The sequence below is a fragment of the Crocodylus siamensis genome, chromosome 3, assembly GCF_052110815.1.
Source record: "Crocodylus siamensis isolate JL-2025a chromosome 3, ASM5211081v1, whole genome shotgun sequence".
NCBI lineage: Eukaryota > Metazoa > Chordata > Crocodylia > Crocodylidae > Crocodylus > Crocodylus siamensis.
In genome coordinates this window covers 605,905-625,203 of record NC_143397.1, presented here as the reverse complement: position 1 = coordinate 625,203, position 19,299 = coordinate 605,905, and the positions used below count along the sequence as shown (strand labels likewise).

The window sequence follows — 19,299 nt, the reverse complement described above, 5'->3', positions numbered from 1 at the left end:
TCTTAGAGGGTCTCATCCCTGTGCTGCAGGCACTGCAGGCTGGCAGGGAGGACCCGGGAGAGTGATGCTGAGTCCTGAGAGGGAAGCTGCAGGGGTTACTGGAGACCCCTCCACCCCGCCAGTTCCTGCTGGGCATTGTGTCCGGTCGGAGACTTGGACGTGTCTGCCAAGACGGTGCACAGTCTGCTGTGTGTTTCCAGGCTGTGTCTGCATGGCTGTCGTCCCCGCTGTGACATCACAGACTTACCCCCACGCACATGTGCCCAAGCACCCTGTATGGCAGGGGTTCCCAAACTTTTTATCCTGAGGACCGGCAAACCACAGACGAGCAGTGATCGGCATAATGCGGACAGGCAGCCTGCAGTATGCCGGTTACTCCCAGTCCGCAGTCTGCCAGCCTGTGGGCACTTCCGGTCCGGCAGCCAGCCATCCTGTGGACCGGCAGCCAACCCTCTGCGGTCTGGCATGGGGCTGCAGCCTGTGGGCTGGGTACCCCTGCCATATGGGATTTCTATGATATTGCTCTATCTTGTACCCTATTTTCACCCTACCCCTGGAATCAATACAGTTGTCCTTTGTGACCGGTGTGGGAGGGGTGGGTCTAAATTATGCCTAAGAGGCCCCCTTAGGTCTGCGGACTAAGGGAGACTTTACTTTTTGGCCCCCGACTTAGGGAAGCGCCCCGAGTGCCTGTACTGGGTCGAGTACCCGTAGGACTTTAGGCCTGTGTTTCCCTGAGGACACTGGGCCGAGACAGTCCCTTCTCGGGGTGGTGGCAGCTACGTTACCCCCAGGCTAGCACGTGTGCTCCAGGAAGGGGTTGGCCAGACGTGAGGCGCCCCGGGGAGGCGCTCGGGGCTGGAAGGTGGTTGGGCGCAGGGGGGTGGGCCCGCCACACCCTCCACAAAAGAAAGGGTGTGAACACATGGTAGCGATTGCAGCGGAGGCAATGAAAATGGTTGTGGGGCTGGGAGACAGGACTTGTGAGGAGAAGCTGAGGGAACTGGGCTTGTTTGGTCTGCAGAAGAGAAAACGAAGCAGGGATTTAATAGCAGCCTTCAGCTCCCTGAAGGGGGATCAAAAGAGGATGGAGCTGGACTGGTCTCAGTGGGGGCAGATGACAGGACAAGGAGCAATGGGCACAAGCCTGCAGCAAGGAAAGTTGAGTTTGGATATTAGGAAAAACTCTCTCACGAGGAGGGTGGCGAAGCACTGGACCAGGCTCCCCAGAGGGGCGGTGCAGTCTCCATCCTTGGAGGTTTTGAAGACTCAGGTAGACAAAGCCCTGGCTGGGATGGTGTAATTGGGGCTGGTCCTGCTTGGAGCAGGGGGTTGGACTAGATGTGGCCTCCTGAGCTCCCTTCCAGCCTGCATTTTCCATGATTTCTAAGAAAGGAGACAGATTTCCCCCCTCCCTTTCTGCAGGTTTTCTGAGCTGGGTGCTGGGCTCCTGGCCCTGGTTCCTGCGTCTGGCTATTTTTCAGCTTGGGCCCACCATGGCAGGCTTGAGCCTCTCCGTGCCTCTCGGGCATGACTGGGACCCCCAAGCTTCCCCTGCTAGTTCCTTTCTGGTCCTCCAATGAGAAGACAAACCGAAAACCTGGCTCCTGCATTAATGCCACACGCGCGCACCTCGGGGCGCGGAAGGAAAACAGTACACGTCTTTATCTCCTACAACCCGGTGTCGAGCAGCAATACAGCCAGTTTCCTGGGGCAGATGAAGCCCGCCCCGGTAACCCACCCCCGGGTCCTCACTGCACCGCCCGCTGCTCCCGGGCTTCCTCAGCCCGCTGTCTCTCCCCATCCTTGCCGGAGGCCTCAGTTCCTCCCAGGACTTTTCCCACCCCTGTGCATCCTCGCTTTCCTTTCCTTTTCTCTGCTGCCTCCCCAAGCCAGCCCTCACCTGGCCCTGCCCACGGTCACCCCGGCCTCCAGTGCTCCGCAGCTCCTTCCACCCCCTGCCTCCTGCTCTCTGGCTACCATGTCTTACCTCGCCACGCGTCCAGGGCTGCTTCAACGAGTCTCATCCCGGTTTGTACTGGGAGCCTCCATGTCCCTGTTACAGCCCCACGTGCGGGGCTGGCTGCGCGCAGGAGAGTGCACTGACTGTGGCACGTGTACCGCGGCGGGGCCAGGAAAGGGATCACACCCGCGGGAAGGGACCAGCCGCGGTCCGAGCAGCGCGGCAAGGGAGGGATGCTGACAACGGGCGGAGCGCGGGGAAGCGCAGGGAGGGACTGAGCTGCGGCCGTCTCCGTAGTGTTTCTGGCCTGGAGAGACAGGTTCTCAATCCCGTCCCCCAGGGATGGCATCAGGTGGACCCGGTTCACCCGTCCTACCGAGCCCCGGACTTTGTGTCTGCCTAGAGCACAGTCTGCAGGTCCACAAACCTCTGACCGAAAGCGACCGGTTCTTGGTTCTGCTCACGAACAGCACTCACTGCTGCAAATCTGTCTGACATCTGGGGTGAATTTACAAGTGACTCCAGCCCCGTGTGCAATGGGCACGCTGCCACCTCGGAGAGCGAGCAGTGGAGAGTGAGCAGCAGCGGGGACTCACAGGCACACAAGCAGGCAGGGTTTTCAGTGGAGAAGGTTTATTTGGCATCCAGGGCCGAGCGGTCACACAGGTCGAAGCCCGGCTGGGCTGTGGGCGGGAGGTGGGCAGAGGCTGGCGGCACCGGTCGCTGTCTCCACGTGGAGTGAGAGTGGGAGCGGGCGGGGGGGTGAGACTGGGGGACCGGGTCCAACTGGTGCCCTGCCATGGGCATGAGGGACGAGGCGCCTGCAGCTGGAGCCTGCAGGACGCTCCCGCTCCTTACAGCTGAACCCGGGTGAAGACGTTGGTGCCGACCCTGTGGGGAAGGAAAGGCACCGAGTTGCTGCGATTTCCTGTGGGGCCACGCGCCAGCCCTGCCAGCTCCCAGCACGGCCACGGGGCAGCTGCCCAGCCCTGCCCTGGCCCATATCCGACCTGCTGCAGGTGCCCGCGTGCCGTGGCTCAGCAAGCCCGGGCAGCCGGGAGCCCTGGTGCCAGCACTAGGCCTGTGCCGCGGGGCCGGCTGGACACCTGCGCTGCTGGTGCCAGGGGCGCAGCAGAAAGAAGCCACACCATGGAGGGGCTGCCCCGGCGAGGGGTGGCTCCCCTGCCCCGTGCCCCCTGTGGCAGAAAGCCACCTTGGTTTCTCCCCAAAATCTCTGCCCTGTGACAATGTGATTAAATCTCTGTGCTGTGACCATTTGGTTAAGACGGGCGCAGCAGAGGAGACACCCCTTTACCCTGTCTTTTCAGGTAACCTGAGCTGGCCCCAGTCCTGAGGGAGGGGAACCTGCTCCCTCTGCCCACGGGACTGGCATCAGCCACCTGGGGGAGGGGCATCTACCTGGTGGGCTGGAGTCTGCCCGGCAACTAGTGATGTATTTCAAACTGGTTGGCTGACAGCCACCTGGGGCTGGCCTCCACTGGCCCAGGTGAACGAGGTCGCAGGGGCTATACAAGTTAGGACTGCCCAGGAGGAGGGGGCAGCAGCCATGCGGGGGACTCAGAGGAGCTTTACCATCTGAAACTGACTCTCTCCCCCAAAACTCATGAGCAAGGAACTGCCTGCCTCCAGAGGGGAAACCTCACCGGCCTCAGGGTGATGCTTGTGAGGGAGCTACTCGAGATCTGGGTAGATATCTAGCTGGCAGTAACTCAGATGCGTGATCAAAAGGCTACCTCAGCCACACTGTTTGCTCTTTAGGATTTCTAGGATATTGTTCAATCTTGTACCCTATTCTCACCCTGCCCCTGTAACCAATAAAGTTCTCCTTTGTGATTGGTGTGGGAGACTTATTGAGGGGTGGGTCTAAATTATGCCTAAGAGACCCCTCAGGTCTGCGGACTAAGGGAGACTTTACTTTTTGCCCCCGACTTGGGGAAGTGCCCCAAGCGCCTGTACTGGGTCAAGTACCCGTCGGACTATTAGGCCTGTGTTTCCCTGAGGACACAGGGCCGAGACAGTCCCTTCTCGGGGTGGTGGCAGCTACGTTACCCCAGGCTAGCAAGTGTGCTCCAGGAAGGGGGTCGGCCAGATGCGAGGTGCCCCCGGGAGACGCTTGGAGCCGGGAAGGTGGTTGGGCACAGGGAGGTGGGCGGCTCAACACAGGAGCGCCCCCTACTGGCCCGCCACACCCCCCGCCCCTGGGGCCCAGCGGAGCAGACGCGGTGCTGCTGAAGCGGTGCCAAGCACAGCAGCCTGGCTCCAGCAGTGCACCCCGGGTCGAGCAGGAGCTGATCCTGGCTCTGGCTGCAAGAGTTGTGAGGGGCCACGGGCCCCGGGGCTCCGCCAGCCTCCTTCCCCATCCCCTCCTTGTGCTCGTGCCCACAAAGCTCAGGGCAGGGGCAGGAGGGGACCACGGCAGCACCACGTCCGTCTGCTCTGGCCGAGGACCCTTCCCAACCCTCCCTTTCCCCCAAGCCGTGGTCCCCGGGATGCTCACATGGTCGCTTTCCAGTTGTCCTGGCTGGAGCTGACCTTCTTCCGCAGCAGCCACATGGTCTGCAGAGTCTCCTTCCCATTGTTGTCCACGAAGCACTGGCCCACGAAGACGGTGGTCGAGTCTGTGGGTGGGCAGGGGTTGGACCGAGAGCCGATGCTGCGGCAGCCGAGACCGCGGCGTCCTGGGACCCGGACGGAGAGCGTCCAGGCAGGGAGGAGGGCTTGGGGTCCAGCGGGGCACGTGTGGCCGCAGCTGCTTGGGATGCCACGAGCACCACGCAGCAGGGTGGGTGCGAGTGGGAGGGCAGGGAAGGGGCTGGGGGTGGTGGAGCAGTGGGGCACGGACCCCTGGAGCCAGGTGAGCTGGTGGCAGGGCTGATGTGCCGGGGTGCCCGTGACAGCAGGGACTGGCCTGGCCTGGACTGGACCGGACCAGAGACTGCGGGGTCCTGCCGGCCTGGCCTCCACGGCACAGCACCAGGAGCCGGGCAGTGGCGGGGCAGGAGAGGGCCCGGGGCAGGGAGAGGACTGCTGGGCGCGGCGCTGCGGCTGGTGCCAGGCACGGGGTGGCTGCGACAGGCTGTTGGGATGGGGAAGAGGAGCCGAAAGGGGCGACCCGGGGACAGGGGGAGCGGAGGCAGGAGCTGGGTGCTGCCCAGCGCGGGCGGAAGGAGCCCAGCCTTTGCACTGGCACGGGGCTGCCCCGGCCTCCCCACCCCACCCCACCCCACCGCACCCCACCGCACTGCATGCAGGGACACGCACCAGAGAACGACCAGGAGACGGTGAACCCGAACGTCGGCTGCTCCGCGTCTCCCATCTGCCGGCTGCCCCTCAGCGGGGACACAGCGATCGCCTTGTCTGTGCTAGAGACTTTGGTGAGGTACGTGCCGAAGATTTTCCCAGCAGTGCTCACAGCTGTGATGTTCATTTTAGAGCCCAGGTCGTTCTGCCAGTGTCCGACCAGTGAGCACTGCGGAGGAGGGCTGTGGTCAGCAGAGGGTCTGACCCCTGAGCAAGGGCATCGCCCCAGAGCCCCCAGCCCTGGGGACGAACCCAGAAACCAGGAGACAGAGGACGGGGGTCCTGAGCCGTGCAGGGTAGCGTCTGCTGGCCATGTGCCATTCCCTGGGGCTGTCCCATTTCAGACAGCTCCAAATCTGTGCATTTGCTTCCAGGGACATGGAGCTGCTGAGGAGGCCAGGCGAAGGACTAGGCACATGGCTCTGAAGAAGCCTCTGCCCAGCTGGTCCTGAGACCCAGGGAGCTCTCAAAGGGCAGGGACGGGCGTGGGGGGCTGGAGAACCTCCCAGTGCGCTGGTTTGGGCAGTGCACCCCTTTGCAGACCTGGCTCTGGCACATCCCACCAGACCTCCTGCATGGTCAGCTCATCGCCAGACCTGTTGCATGGCTGCTGAAACACTCTAGGCTTGTGCCCGAGCTGTCTGTGGTGCCCCGACCTTGCCATGGTCACAGCCACGGGGCATCCTAGCCTACCTTCACGCTGAGGTCACACGCCTCAGAGCCATCGCTGCTCCTGCCCGTTGGCGAGATGTCCCCTGCCTGGGCAGCCAGCAGCTCAGCCCGGGTCTCTGGGGCACAGATCCTGTGGTACCCCAGAGCAGAGCCCCTGCAGGGGGGCAGGTCCCAGCCCCCTCCCCTCCCCACTCCCAGCCCTGCCAGGATCTACCACCCCCTGCTCTGGGCTCCAACCCCCAGGATCCCGGATGGTGCATGCTGGAGCAGCCCGAGATGGTGCAGAGCAAGCGTGAACCCCTGCCTGGAGAGTACCTTGTCGTTTAAAGGGATGCTGAGGGTCACCCCAGCCAGGGCAAGGACCAGGATGAAGCCAGTGCTCTGCATGATCACTGGGAGCTGGAGCTGGAGCTGGAGCTGGAGCTGCTTGTGGGTTTGGTGAGTCTGCAGGCAGCGACTTGTGCCTGGGCTCCCTGCAAGACCCCTTTTATGCCCCCGCCAAGCAGGTGTTGTTGGGATCTGTCACGTGGGCGGTTCCCCTTACTGGAAGTCCATGAAGGGGTCACTCACGGTTCCTGTCACTTTCTTTATGACTGTCCTTGCTATTATCTTGCTTCTCAGGAACAGCTGCCAGACAGCAAACAGAAAAAGGGAAAGTAAAAGTGACTTGTGGCCAGGTCCAAGATGTGCACAGAGGGAGAGATCCCCAGCCAGGGACAAACTCTGTAACCTGTGACCACTTGCAACAGGACCCCTGGGCCCAGCAGACCGTGGCAGGCAGGGCGCAGACGCACTGTGGGTCAGAAAAGAGACATGAGACAGGCTGGCAGCCTTGTCTTTTATTACTCCCCGTGAACGGCAACACGTGTGCGTATCTCAGCGCCCACGGGGCCCACAGCAGCGCGGAGCGGCTCCTCCCCGGTGCCGGCTGGGGAGACGCAGGAGAGGGGGCAGCCGCTCCGCGCGTGCCGGACCAGCTCCCAGCGCCGCCCCCCACGTGTACACGGTGCTTCTTCTGGTCATCCGGGAACGATCCCTGCCAGGTCTGCACAGGACTGTTTCTTCTCTCCTTCCCTTTCCTGCCCGCATCTTTCACCTTGATTTAGGGTCCGCACAGTCAAGGCGGCTCGTTAACAACTTACCTACGAGCCTGGTGTGCAGACATCTCTGCTCCAGCACATCCACAGCCCAGGCACTTAGTGGCACCACTCGGTGCTCCTAGCATCCTCCAGCTAAAGCTGGGAGAGGTGCACTGCCCAAGGCCACAGTGCGAGGTAGCGCTGGTGCTCGCCATGCTGAATGCACAGCAGGCAGCCAGGCATGCAGCCAGCGCAGAGCCCAGGCTGACGGGATGGTGCGGGAGGGGGTCCGCACCCCTAGGACAAACGCAGGCCTCGTGTGCACGGGAGGAAGAGCCCGGGGGCTGTGTCGCATGCACGTGGAACTGTGGGGACGGGGGCAGGGGCTGCGGCGCTGGCGTCCTGCTGCTTTGCTCACCTGCTGCAGGCGCAAGCGTCGGAGCCGACCCAGTGTCAGTGGGAGCGGATGCAGGCAGCATCAGCCGTTGCAGGAATGGAGCCCCCAGGGAGGCCTGGTCCCCAGCCCCTGCTGCCTGGAGCTGAGGACCACAGCCTGGGGGAGCTCCTCGTCACAGGCCTGCCTCCCCGGGCGTCAGCAGCCCAGCCCAGGGCCATGCGCCACAGGGGCAGCACCCACGACACCACAGCCCCACACCCACGGGGCCCTCGGCCAGGCGCTCCCCGAGGGGGGCCGGGCAAAGGCACCGGAGAGCAGCAGGACCTGACGCCTCCCCACGCAGCTCCGGCCCGCAGGACAGGGCACGGCGATGCCCGGGACGGCCCTTCATAGTTTCATAGTTTCATAGTAGCTAGAGTCGGAAGGGACCTAGGTAGATCATCTAGTCCGACCCCCTGCCTTAGCAGGAAAGAGCACCGGGGTCAGATGACCCCGGCAAGGTGCTCATCTAACTTCCTTTTAAAAATCCCCAGGCTCGGAGCCTGCACCACTTCCCCTGGAAGCTGGTTCCAGGCCCTAGCCACCCTGACTGTGAAGTAGCGCCTCCTAATATCTAATCTAAACTTACCCTCCGCCAGTTTGTGACCGTTATTCCTGGTCACTCCTGGCAGCGCACGGGGGAACAGGGACTCCCCCAATACCTGCTGATCCCCCCTGACCAGTTTGTAGCAGGCCACAAGGTCCCCCCTTAGCCTTCTCTTGTGGAGGCTAAACAGGTTCAGGTCCCGTAGCCTCTCCTCATAAGGCCTGCCCTGCTGACCCCTGATCATACGAGTGGCCCTCCTCTGAACTCTTTCCATATTGTCCACGTCCCTCTTGAAGTGTGGCGCCCAGAACTGGACGCAGTACTCCAGCTGCGGCCTGACCAGTGCCGCATAGAGGGGGAGGATCACCTCCCTGGACCTGCTCGAGATGCATCTGTGGATGCATGATAGGGTACGATTGGCCTTCTTGACTGCCTCCCCACACTGCCGGCCCATGTTCATCGTGGAGTCAATGACGACTCCAAGATCCTTTTCCGTCTCCGTGCTGGCAAGAGGAGAGTTCCCCAACCTGTAAGTGTGGTGCCGGTTCTTCCTCCCCATGTGCAACACCTTGCACTTATCAGTGTTAAACCCCATCCTATTCTCATCCGCCCACCGTTGCAACCTGTCAAGGTCAGCTTGTAGCCTATTGCACCCTTCTAGTGCACCCACATCCCCCCACATCTTAGTGTCATCAGCAAACTTGAACAGGGTGCTTTCTACCCCCTCATCCAAGTCACTGATGAAGATGTTGAACAGTGCAGGCCCGAGGACCGAGCCCTGCGGAACCCCACTGCCCACATCCTTCCAGGTCGAGAAGAACCCATCCACTACCACCCTCTGGGTGCGGCCCTCCAACCAGTTGGCGACCCATTTGACCGTGTGGGCATCGACACCACAGTCTCTCAGCTTTTTGATGAGGACAGGGTGAGAGACAGTGTCGAAAGCCTTCCGGAAGTCCAAAAAGACTACATCCACAGCAACCCCTGCGTCTAATGATTTGGTGACCTGATCGTAAAAGGCCACCAGGTTGGTCTGACAAGACCTGCCACTGATAAACCCATGTTGGTTGCCCCTGAGCATGCATTCCCCCGCAAGGCCCTCCTGGATGTGTGCCAGGATAATTTTTTCAAAGAGCTTACCCGGGATTGAGGTCAGACTAACTGGCCTGTAATTTCCCGGGTCCTCTTTTTTTCCCTTTTTGAAGATAGGGACCACATTGGCCCTCTTCCAGTCCTCCGGCACCTCGCCAGAGCACCACGAGTGCTCATAGAGCCGTGCCAGGGGTCCCGCAATGACCTCAGCCAGTTCCTGTAGAACCCTAGGGTGAAGATCGTCCGGACCAGCGGACTTGAACACGTCCAGCTTCTCCAGAAGTACCCTAACTAACTCCTCGCTAACCCTTGGCCCAGGCGTGTCTCTCTCGGGGCCCGAGGGGGGCCCAGCAGGGAGGTGGCTGAACTGGTCCCTACTTAGGAAGACAGAGGCAAAGAAATCGTTAAATATGTTAGCTTTGTCATCTGGCGTGATGACTAAGTTGCCCATCGTGTCCTGCAGGGGCCCCACATTACCCGGGACCCTCTTTTTACCCCCTATGTATTTGAAGAAGGACTTCTTATTGTCCTTAATCCGGGAAGCTAGTCCTATCTCCAACTCTGCCTTGGCCCTCCTGACTGCCCCCCTACATCCTCGGGCGACTATAACATAGTCCTTCTTGGCGATGACCCCATCTCTCCATTGGGTATATGCCTCCCTTTTAGCAAGGAGACATTCCCGGATGCTCTTAGTGAGCCATGGGGGTTTATGTGCCCTCCTGCTCCCTTTGACCCTTGTTGGGATTACCTCCCTTTGGGCATGGAGGATCGTCTCCTTAAGGAGCAACCACTCACCTTCGACATCTGATTCCCTTCCCCTCTGGGTCCTCAGCGCTTCCCCAACTATCCTCCTTAGCTTGTTGAAGTCAGCCCTCCTAAAGTCTAGGGCTGTTGCCTTGCTGCAGCCCTTTGCCACCTTACGCTGGATGGTGAATTCCAGCAAGCGATGATCACTGTCTCCCAGGTGGCCCATCACCCGCAGCCCCCTCACCAGGTCATCACCCGTGGCCAGCACTAGGTCCAACAAGGCGTCTCCCCTGGTGGGGCTGTGCACCTCCTGGGTTAGATGGAGGTCCTGCAGTCTGGCTAAGAACCGACGTGAGCGATCAGACTTGGCTGACTGCTCCTCCCAGCAGATGTCTGGGAAGTTTAGGTCCCCCATGATGACCACATCCTTAGCCCTCACTGCCTCTGTAAGCTGACCTAAGAATTCCAGGTCGAGCTCTTCTCCCTGGTTGGGAGGTCTATAGTAGACTCCCACCGTTAAGTCTCTCTCCCCTGGACTGCCTTTTACTCTAACCCAGAGCACCTCAGAGTGCCCCCCCTCTACCCCCATGCTAATTAACGAGGAAGTATATTCCTCCTTGATGTAGAGTGCTACTCCTCCACCTTTCCTTCCTATCCTGTCCTTCCTGTATAGCCTATAGCCCTTGACACTCACCGCCCAGTCATGCGATGAGTCCCACCACGTTTCTGTGATCCCTACTATGTCAGGGCTGGTGACAGCTAGGAGGAGGGCGAGTTCCTCCTGCTTCTTCCCCATACTTCGAGCATTCGTGTAGAGGCATTTGAGGCCTTCAGCGGTTGTGCCCACTGACCCCCTAGTCTCAGCAATGCCCCGTCCCCTATCGCTTACCCGTTTCTCCGTTTTGACCATTGGTCTGGGCTCGCTGGCTGTTGCTGGGCCTGGTATGTCATCGTCTCCTCCGCCCTCATCTTCCCCCTCCCCCGACGAGCCTAGTTTAAAGCCCGCCGAAGGAGGTTCACCAACCTGGAAGAGAACACACGCTTACCTTTAGGGGAAAGGTGGAGCCCATCCCATCCCAGCATGTCTCTCATCACGATGTGCCGGTCATGGCTGAGGAAGCCAAAGCCCGCCTCGAAGCACCATTCCTGTAGCCTCCAGTTGGTCTCCGCAATGCACATCTCGTGACGTCTGCCGCGTCCGCTCACTGGCAGGATGGAAGAGAAGACCGCCTGTGCGCCCATCTCCCTCAGCACGCCTCCCAGAGCATGGTAGTCCTCCATCAGGCGATCAGGGGCTCTCCTGGCCGCATCGTTAGTACCCACATGGACAAGGACCATGGGGTAATAATCGGAGGGCTGGATGATGGACTGGAGCATCCCCTTCACATCCTGAATCTTCGCTCCGGGCAGGCAGTATACCTCACGTGCTGAGGGATCCTGGCGACAGATGGGGCCCTCCGTACCTCTCAGGATGGAGTCACCAATCACGATGACGCGACGCTTCCTCCTCTTAGGCCTCTTGACTCCCGCCGCCCGCACAGGACATTGTGTGCACAAAGTCTCCTCCCTGGAATCTTCCACTGCTCCCTCCTCCTCCAGGGCTGCCAGGACCTCATATCTGTTCTCCAGATGGACAGGAGGAACTGGTGCCGCAACATGGTTAATAGCTCTGGCGCGGGAGACTGTCTGCCACTCAGCGGTGGAGGGCTCATCCCGGTCTGCCCTCTCCTCTGTTGTATCACCCTGCAGAGAAAGAAAATACCTATCAATTTCCTCCTCTGCCTCACGGATTCCCCTCAGCCTGCTAACCTCCTCCAGGAGCTCCTGCACCCGCTCCTCCAGGGTCCTAAGGCGGATACCTACAGGAGCCCCACGGCCGTGCCTGCCCCACTCACATGGTCGCTTTCCAGTCGTCCTTCTCGGAGTCGACCTTCCCCCTCAGCAGCCACATGGTGCGCAGCAAGTCCTCCCCGCTCTCGCCCGCGAAGCACTGGCCCACGGTCACTGACCGGCGGTCGAGTCTGTGGGCAGTGGGCGGGTGAGCGCTGTGGGCCCGCCGTGGGCTCTGGCTCCCCATCCACACTGGCCGTGCTGGCCGGGCTGCCAGCTAGCGTCTGCCCAGCGGGCACGTCCGCAGGGGCCACTGTTGTCACGCTAGCCCTTTGTCCGGCCCTCGCGAGGGGACGGGTGGTGGGGAGGCGGGCAGGTGATGCGGGGCCACCCCGGTGCCTCCTGCCTCTCCTGCTGTTGCAGGCCAGGGCAGAGGGCTGGAGCCGGGGAAGGGGAGAGGGTCTCCTGCCAGGGCAGCCAGCGGCTGAGGGCAGGGGCCAGGCCGGGGCGGCAGGGTGGGAAATGGGGGAGCGAGAAGCCTTGCTGTCAGCTTTGGCCCCGGGCTTCCTTCTTGCCCGGCGGTCGCATCCTTGGCCGGCTCCTGCCCCTCATGGAGGTTTCCAGCCTCTTGGCAAAGCGACTTCTAAAAGAGCAGAAGAAAGCCTGGCTGCTCCCCTGGGCCAGCAGAAGCCGCGAAGCGTGACCCAGACCTTTTTTTTTATTTTTAAAGACCTTTTCCGTGTTCCCAGCCAAATCAAGTCCAAATCTGTGGGTCAGTCCAGAACCATAAGTGACCCTAGAACTGGCAGAAATCCTCCACCCCCGCCAGGGCCCTCAGATGCTTCCGAAGTCTTTTGGTGAGCGTCCTATGCTCAGGCCCCAGGCCGAAGGCTTGGGGTTCAGATGCCCCCAAGTTTCGCCTGCCCTCAGCCGTACAGCCGCAGGCGCAAGCTGGGGGGAGCCTCGTATTTCCGTAAAGCGGGCTTCAAGCCCTAACACCTCGGCGGGTACTAAACCAGGCCAGAAGAACAGTTATCCCCAGGAACACTTAAGGAAAACTGCCTTCGTGGACCCAGATACACGGTGTTTCCCGGCGACCCAGACCTGCCAGGGCGAGCGCCCGGCCCCCCCGCACCTCCACCACCGCACCTCGCTCCACGATGCCACCCCCAGCGATGCCAGGGCCAGGGGGAGGCGGATTTCCCTCGCTGTTTCTCCAGTGTCTGCGGGTGTTGGACGTGCCACCTGGTCCCGCTGCGGCAGAGGGGCGGCTCCGTCCTTCCCGCCCGCTCGGGGCAGCTGGGCTGCGGGGCCAGGAGCGGTTCCCGCAAGTGACGTGTCCGACGCCGCGCCAGCTGCTGCCCGCATGCTGGATACCGAGAGCCCGGCGTCACCAGTGAAAGTGACAGGCAGAAGGGCCGGGCGGGGCCGAGCCAGGGCCAGGGCGACTGGCTGGCGACAGGAGCAGGGTGGTGCCGCGTCTGCGTCTGCGTCTGCGTCTGGTGGCTCTGTTCACCTGCTGCCCTTCGCCCGCAGGCAGAGGAGGACCCGGGGTGGGGCATCACCGCCCTCGCTTCCTGCTCCATCCAAACTTTACACACCACTGCCGGGGGCAGCGATGGCGAGGAGGCGATGGCGTTCGCAGCCCCTGCCCACGGCTCTGCACCCCACAGGCCCTAACAACTTCCCCTCCTTTTCGAAGGGCTTTGTGGTCCGTTCGTGCAGTTCTCCTCCTTTCTGTGCATATAGCAGGTGTCGCCGTGTATTTCCCAGCCTTGCCAGCTGCTTCCAGTTCTAGTTGGGAGCCCTGACCCGGGTGCGGTCATTTTAATTCAGGCGAAGGTGAACTCCGGTGCAGAGGTGCATAAGGGTGCCGGGCTGGACGCTCACGAAGGCGAGAGTTTGTATGAGAAATCTGAGTAAGAGGAGTGCACTAAACTGGTCTGACGGCAGCAACATCCTCTGACTATCTGTCCAGCTGGTTGCGCTTTCTAAACTTAACATATAATCCAGCCCATTTGTGCACATGCCACTAACGCTGCATTTCGCTCTGCTTTGATCTTACACTAGATAACGTAGTGCTGGAACCCCCGCAAAATTGTGTCATGTTGCTGCAGCACATCAGCTAAGAGCAAATGGTGTCCAAGAAACTTGATCTCCAAGAAGGCATGCTGTGGATCAAGGGCCTGATGCGGGCATCGTGTAGCTGGACTTGAGGAAGGCTTTGGACAGAGTCCCGCATGACCTTCGCATACGCGACCTGGAGAAGTGCAGGTGGGACACAGGTCCTGCAAGGGGGAGAGACGACTGGCTCAGGGCTGCCAGCAAAGGGTAATTCTGACTGGGTCCATGTCAGGATGGCGGGAGGCTTCGAGCGGAGCCCGACGGGCTGTCCTGGGCCGGGGCTGGCCGTCCTGTGTGTCGATGTGGACGCTGGCGCAGAAAGCTTCTGGAGCAGGTTTGTGCAGGGCACAGCACAGCACGGGGAAGGGCTGGGAACACGCTGGAGGACAGAGCGCAATGTAGACGGCTCTCGACACCTGGGCCGCAGCTGACAGGATGGCGTTCAGTGCCCCTGGCAGCACTTGGAGGCAGAGGCAGGGCCAGGCGGAGCCGCTCAGCACCGAGCAGGTGCCGAGCGGGGCCAGGCAAGAGCAGGATGCCAGGGGCAGGGCTGAGCCCCCCCGGAGGGCAGGATCGAGGACTTGTCTCTCTGGGCTGTAAACGCTATGGACGCGGCCGCAGCTGGCTCCCACCCAGAGCTTCCCCGCGCTTTGCCTGCTGCTGGTTTCCCACTGCTGTCGCCCCGTCCAGACCTGGCTGGGCCCTGACCCTCGACCTCTCGTGGGTGCGATCCTCATCCTGGCCCCGCTGCAATACACGAGCATCGTCCCCCATTGTGGCAGCCCCACACGTGCCCCCTGCTCCCTGGGCCCCATGCCGCCCTTCTGTCTCCCCTCAGCTGCTCCTCGCTCAGTGCCGGCTGCCTCTGCACCAAGGCCAAGACCAGCGCTGGTCCTGCCCCTTCCCGGCATGGGTCCTCCCAGAGAGCGCCCAGGGGGCAGGGACCGTCACAGCCTGGCCCCGCACGCACGAGGAGCGTCGAGGCTCCCCCTCCGCGCCGCCGGTGTTGTGGCCCTCCCAGCAGGTGCCCGAGGAGATGCAATCTTGCCTGCCTGAGCATCCAGCCTGGCACCATTATGCATCGCCACACCGGAGTTCACATTTGCCTGAGTTAAAATAACTTTCCTGGGCCAGGACTTCCAGCTAAAACTGAAAGCAGTCGGCAGGGCTAGAAAACAAGACGAATTCCAAGAAATGACGTGAACAACTTCAGAAACAACTTTGTCTTCATTTCAGTTTCACTGTGACACCAGGCCCCCTGTTTCTGGCGTCACTGCAGCATCTGTGAGCGGCTGCTCCTTCCCTCGCAGCTCAGCTGTCCCGAGCGAGCGAGCCACGGCTCTGCTGCAGCACATCTGACACCTGCAGCCGCTGGGGAAACGATGAGGGAAATGGGCCTCCCGCTGGCCCTGTCCCTGGGCCTGGCATCGCTGGGCCTGGCGTCATGGAAGAAGGTGCGGGGCAGTGGTGCCTGGGGCCGGGTGCTTGCTCCGGGGGGTCCAGGTTACACTTCGCGGCTTCTGCTGACCCAGGGAAGCAGCTGCGTTTCCTTCTGCTCTTTTAGAAGTCGCTTTGCCAAGAGGCTGGAAACCTCCGTGAGGGGCAGGAGCCGGCCAAGGATGCGACCGCCGGGCAAGAAGGAAGCCCGGGGCCAAAGCTGACAGCAAGGCCCCGCAAGGTCAGCTGTGCCAGCCTTCTCGCTGCCCCGTGGTGCTGGGCGCCAACCCTGGGGCAGCGGGCAGGGAGACCACGCCCGTGAGTGCTGCGTGCGGCCCGTGCTGACCCGTGTGCCCCCACGCAGTGCGTCCTGTCCGGGAAGTGGCAGAACGAGCTGGGATCCCGGATGGAGATCTCTGACGTGGAAGCAGACGGCAGCTTTTCCGGCGAGTACATGACAGCCGTGTCGGCCACGCAGGCGCCCATCCGGCTCGCGCTGCTGCGCGGGTCCCAGAACCTGCGTGATGAGGGGGACCAGTCCACCTTCGGCTTCACCGTCAACTGGAAGAGCTTCTCAGGTGCGTGCCTGGCGGCCGCAGCCCCTGGAGGAGGTGGGGAGCCTCCAGCCCTGCCCCTCGTCTGCTCTCTCCTCTCCCCCATTTCCCACCCTGCCGCCCCGGCCTGGCCCCTGCCCTCAGCCGCTGGCTGCCCTGGCAGGAGACCCTCTCCCCTTCCCCGGCTCCAGCCCTCTGCCCTGGCCTGCAACAGCAGGAGAGGCAGGAGGCACCGGGGTGGCCCCGCATCGCCTGCCCGCCTCCCCACCACCCGTCCCCTCGCGAGGGCCGGACAAAGGGCTAGCGTGACAACAGTGGCCCCTGCGGACGTGCCCGCTGGGCAGACGCTAGCTGGCAGCCCGGCCAGCACGGCCAGTGTGGATGGGGAGCCAGAGCCCACGGCGGGCCCACAGCGCTCACCCGCCCACTGCCCACAGACTCGACCGCCGTCTTCGTGGGCCAGTGCTTCGCGGGCGAGAGCGGGCAGGACTTGCTGCGCACCATGTGGCTGCTGAGGGGGAAGGTCGACTCCGAGAAGGACGACTGGAAAGCGACCATGTGAGTGGGGCAGGCACGGCCGTGGGGCTCCGCGAAGGGCCGTCCCGGGCATCGCCGTGCCCTGTCCTGCGGGCCGGAGCTGTGTGGGGAGGCGTCAGGTCCTCACAGGAACCGGCATGCTGCGGGCCGCCAGCCACCTGAGTATAAAAAGGGGTTGGCTGCTGCCCTCAGGGTGCCAGTCGCTGCTGGGCTCGACTCCAGCCAGGACAACTGGAAAGCGACCCTGTGAGCAGTGGGGCCCTCCCTGGGCAGGGGCAGTGGGGGCTGCGGAGGGCCCTCGGCCAGAGTAGATGGATGTGGTGCTGCCGTGGTCCCCTCCTGCCCCTGCCCCTGCCCCTGCCCTGAGCTGCGTGGGCAGACGCGCAAGCAGGGGATGGGGAAGGAGCCTGGCAGAGCCCCTGGGCTCCCAGTCGCTGGCAGCGCGCACAGCCAGAGCCAGGAGCAGCTCCCGCATGGCCCGGGCTGCACGGCTGGAGCCGGGCTGCTGCGCTCGGCGCTGCTTCCATGGCTCCATGTCTGCTCCGCCGGGCCCTGGGGGCGGGAGGCGCAGGGCAGGGGAGCCACCCCTCGCGGGGCAGCTTCTCCCCACTGCACTCCCGGCACCAGCAGCTGCTCCCTGTGCAGCCGCAGGTGTCCTGCCTGCCCCACGGCACCGGCCTGGCGCTGCCGTGCGGAGGGGCACGCGCAGCAGGTCGGATGTGGGCAGGGGCAGGGGCAGGGCTGGGTGGCTGCCCCGTGGCCCTGGCTGCCCCCTGAGTTTATGTTCCCCCCCGCCAAATCCTAGCAACTCTGTGACTGCTTCCCCACAGGGCCGGCACCAACCTCTTCACCCGGGTCCAGCCATCGGGAGTGGGAGCGTCCCGCGGGCCCTGACTGCGCCTCGTCTCTTCATGCACGTGGCAGCTCCAGGCCCCCGTGCGGCACTGCTCCAGGCCTCTCTCAGCAGCCGCTCTCTGTGCCGGGGCTGTCATCCTTCTCCCTTTGCCCCTCGCCGGCTCGTCTCTGCAGCCCAGCTCCACGCGCCCCTGCCCCACCCGCTCCCACTCTCAATCCGTGTGAAGACGGTGCTTGGTGCCAGCGGCCTCTGCCCACCTCCAGCACTCTCAGCCCAGGGCCCAGGCTGGCATTGACCCGTGTGACCACTTGGACCTGGATGCCAAATAAACCTTTTCCCCAGAAAACTCGCCTGGTTATGTGCCGGTTAGTCCCCCCTGCTGCCCACTCTCCGCTGCTTGCTCTGTGGGGTGGCGGCGTGGCCCATTTCACACGGGCTTGGAGTCATTTGTAAATTCACCCCAGATGTCAGACCGATTTGCAGCAGAGAGTGCTATTCATTAGCCCAACAACCTCCCCGGGAACCAAGAGCGAGTTGTTTTCGATAAGAGGCTCTGTGGACCTGCAGGTTGTGCTTTAGGGAGACGTGAAGTCCGGGGCTCGGCAGGACTGGGGAACCAACTCCGAGTGACGTCCTTCCTGGGAGATGGGATCAAGGACCTGTCTTTCCTGACTGTAAACACTGTGGACGCGGCTGGAGCTGGTTCCCATCCAAAGCTTTCCCGCGCTCCACCTGCTGCCGGTATCCCACGCCTGCCGCCCCGTCCAGATCTGGCTGTTCCCCTCCTTGGGCCAGGCCCTGACCCTTGACCTCCAGCGGGTGCGACCCCTTCCCGGGCCCACTGCAGTATCCGTGCTGCAGTCACTGCATTGTCCCCCGTGCTGGCGGCCCCACACGTGCCCCCTGCTCCCCGAGCCCCACGCCGCCCTTCTGTCTCCCTTCAGTTGCCCCTGGGGCAGTCCCCTAATCAGGGCCCATCTCAGCCACCTGATCCCACCCTTCACACCCGTCAGCCAGCCCAGGGCTGACCCTGCCCTCAGATGCCCCAGCCACTGCAGGGCAGGGTCTTCCAGCTGCCCCACACTCCCATGCCACCATGGGCCTTTGCCACCTGACTGCAGCCTTCAGTGCTGGCAGGAAGGGGCTGTCCCGCCCCACACCGCTTGCGGCAGCCTGCCGTGGACGGCCCTCTGCCCGGCAGCTCGACCAGCCCCTCTCTCAAGGAGGTCCTGGGACCAGGACTGCTCCTGCCTGCACCCGTTGGCTGGATGAGGGGCCATACGGAGAGGAGGAGCCACCTTTGTTCCCACCGTCGCCACAAGGCCTCTGTGGGAAGCCTCTCAGGGACAGACTGGGACTGCTCTGATGCCTGCAGAAAATGCTGAGGATTGCCTCTGTGAGCCCCACGTGGGAGAGGCTGTGTCATGGGCAGCAGGTCTCATAGGGCTGTGCAAGGATCCACCACGTCCAGGCCGTGGCAGAGGCTGCCCAGCAGTGCACTGCCTGGCCCGGTGCATAAGGAAAGGGACATGTCACCGTGCGCTGCGGGAGAAGCCCTCGGGGCTGTCGCTGCCTGGGCTCTCAGTGAACGCCCCAGAAGGGGGTTAAGTGAAAGAGAAGAGCCACGAGGACGCCCTTGGCGAGGCATGGGGTGTGGCACAGCAGCTGAACATAGCCACACAATCAGCCCATAAGGCAAAGACCACGTGCAGCTGGTGGTGACTTGGGAAGAACAATTCAGGAAGCCCTGGGGCAGAACCTGCTGCCCCGCAGCAAGGCCAGGGACCGGAGCGCCTTGGCCAGCGGAGCGGGCAGGTGAGCACGGAGCTGGGGGCAGAGGCCCCATGGGCACTGTCGGCTGGAGAGGGTCCTTTCCCCGGGGGGCTTGGGCTAGAAGCAGCCTCCAGCTGCGCTGGTGGACTGCCCTTGCCGTGAGGCTTGGGAGGCCCGTGCGTGGGGGCCTGGGGGCAGGGTCTGCTCTGGGTGGGCTGGTTGTAGTCTGCGGGTGGCATCTGTGGGTAGGGATGGACCCTGGGCAAAGGTGTGTGTGGTGGGGGCAGCTGAGGGAGAACGAGGTGCAGGCTCACGGGTGTGGAGGCTGCGC

General features: G+C 62.7%; 3 protein-coding genes across 3 annotated transcripts; 1 reads left to right on the top strand and 2 right to left on the bottom strand.

The window, feature by feature from the left end:
* Nucleotides 1–2,579: 2,579 nt before the first annotated feature.
* On the bottom strand, nt 2,580–6,436 carry LOC149867858 (avidin-like). Its single transcript, XM_090037456.1, has 4 exons — nt 6,272–6,436; nt 5,246–5,453; nt 4,482–4,602; nt 2,580–2,854 (listed from the first exon to the last, which is right to left on the bottom strand). The coding sequence occupies exons 1-4, from the start codon at nt 6,341–6,343 to the stop codon at nt 2,818–2,820; spliced, it is 438 nt and encodes a 145-aa protein (XP_089893582.1). The 5' UTR covers nt 6,344–6,436; the 3' UTR covers nt 2,580–2,817.
* Nucleotides 6,437–6,579: 143 nt separating this feature from the next.
* On the top strand, nt 6,580–17,301 carry LOC149867856 (avidin-like). The gene is made up of 6 exons (XM_090037455.1): nt 6,580–6,999; nt 13,758–15,265; nt 15,376–15,489; nt 15,613–15,826; nt 16,240–16,360; nt 17,170–17,301. Exons 2-6 carry the CDS (start codon nt 15,194–15,196, stop codon nt 17,231–17,233), a joined length of 585 nt encoding a protein of 194 aa, XP_089893581.1. The 5' UTR covers nt 6,580–6,999; nt 13,758–15,193; the 3' UTR covers nt 17,234–17,301.
* On the bottom strand, nt 10,815–13,055 carry LOC149867857 (uncharacterized). Its single transcript, XM_090037454.1, has 5 exons — nt 12,837–13,055; nt 11,753–11,878; nt 11,321–11,600; nt 10,999–11,062; nt 10,815–10,881 (listed from the first exon to the last, which is right to left on the bottom strand). Exons 1-5 carry the CDS (start codon nt 13,053–13,055, stop codon nt 10,848–10,850), a joined length of 723 nt encoding a protein of 240 aa, XP_089893580.1. The 3' UTR covers nt 10,815–10,847.
* Nucleotides 17,302–19,299: the final 1,998 nt, after the last annotated feature.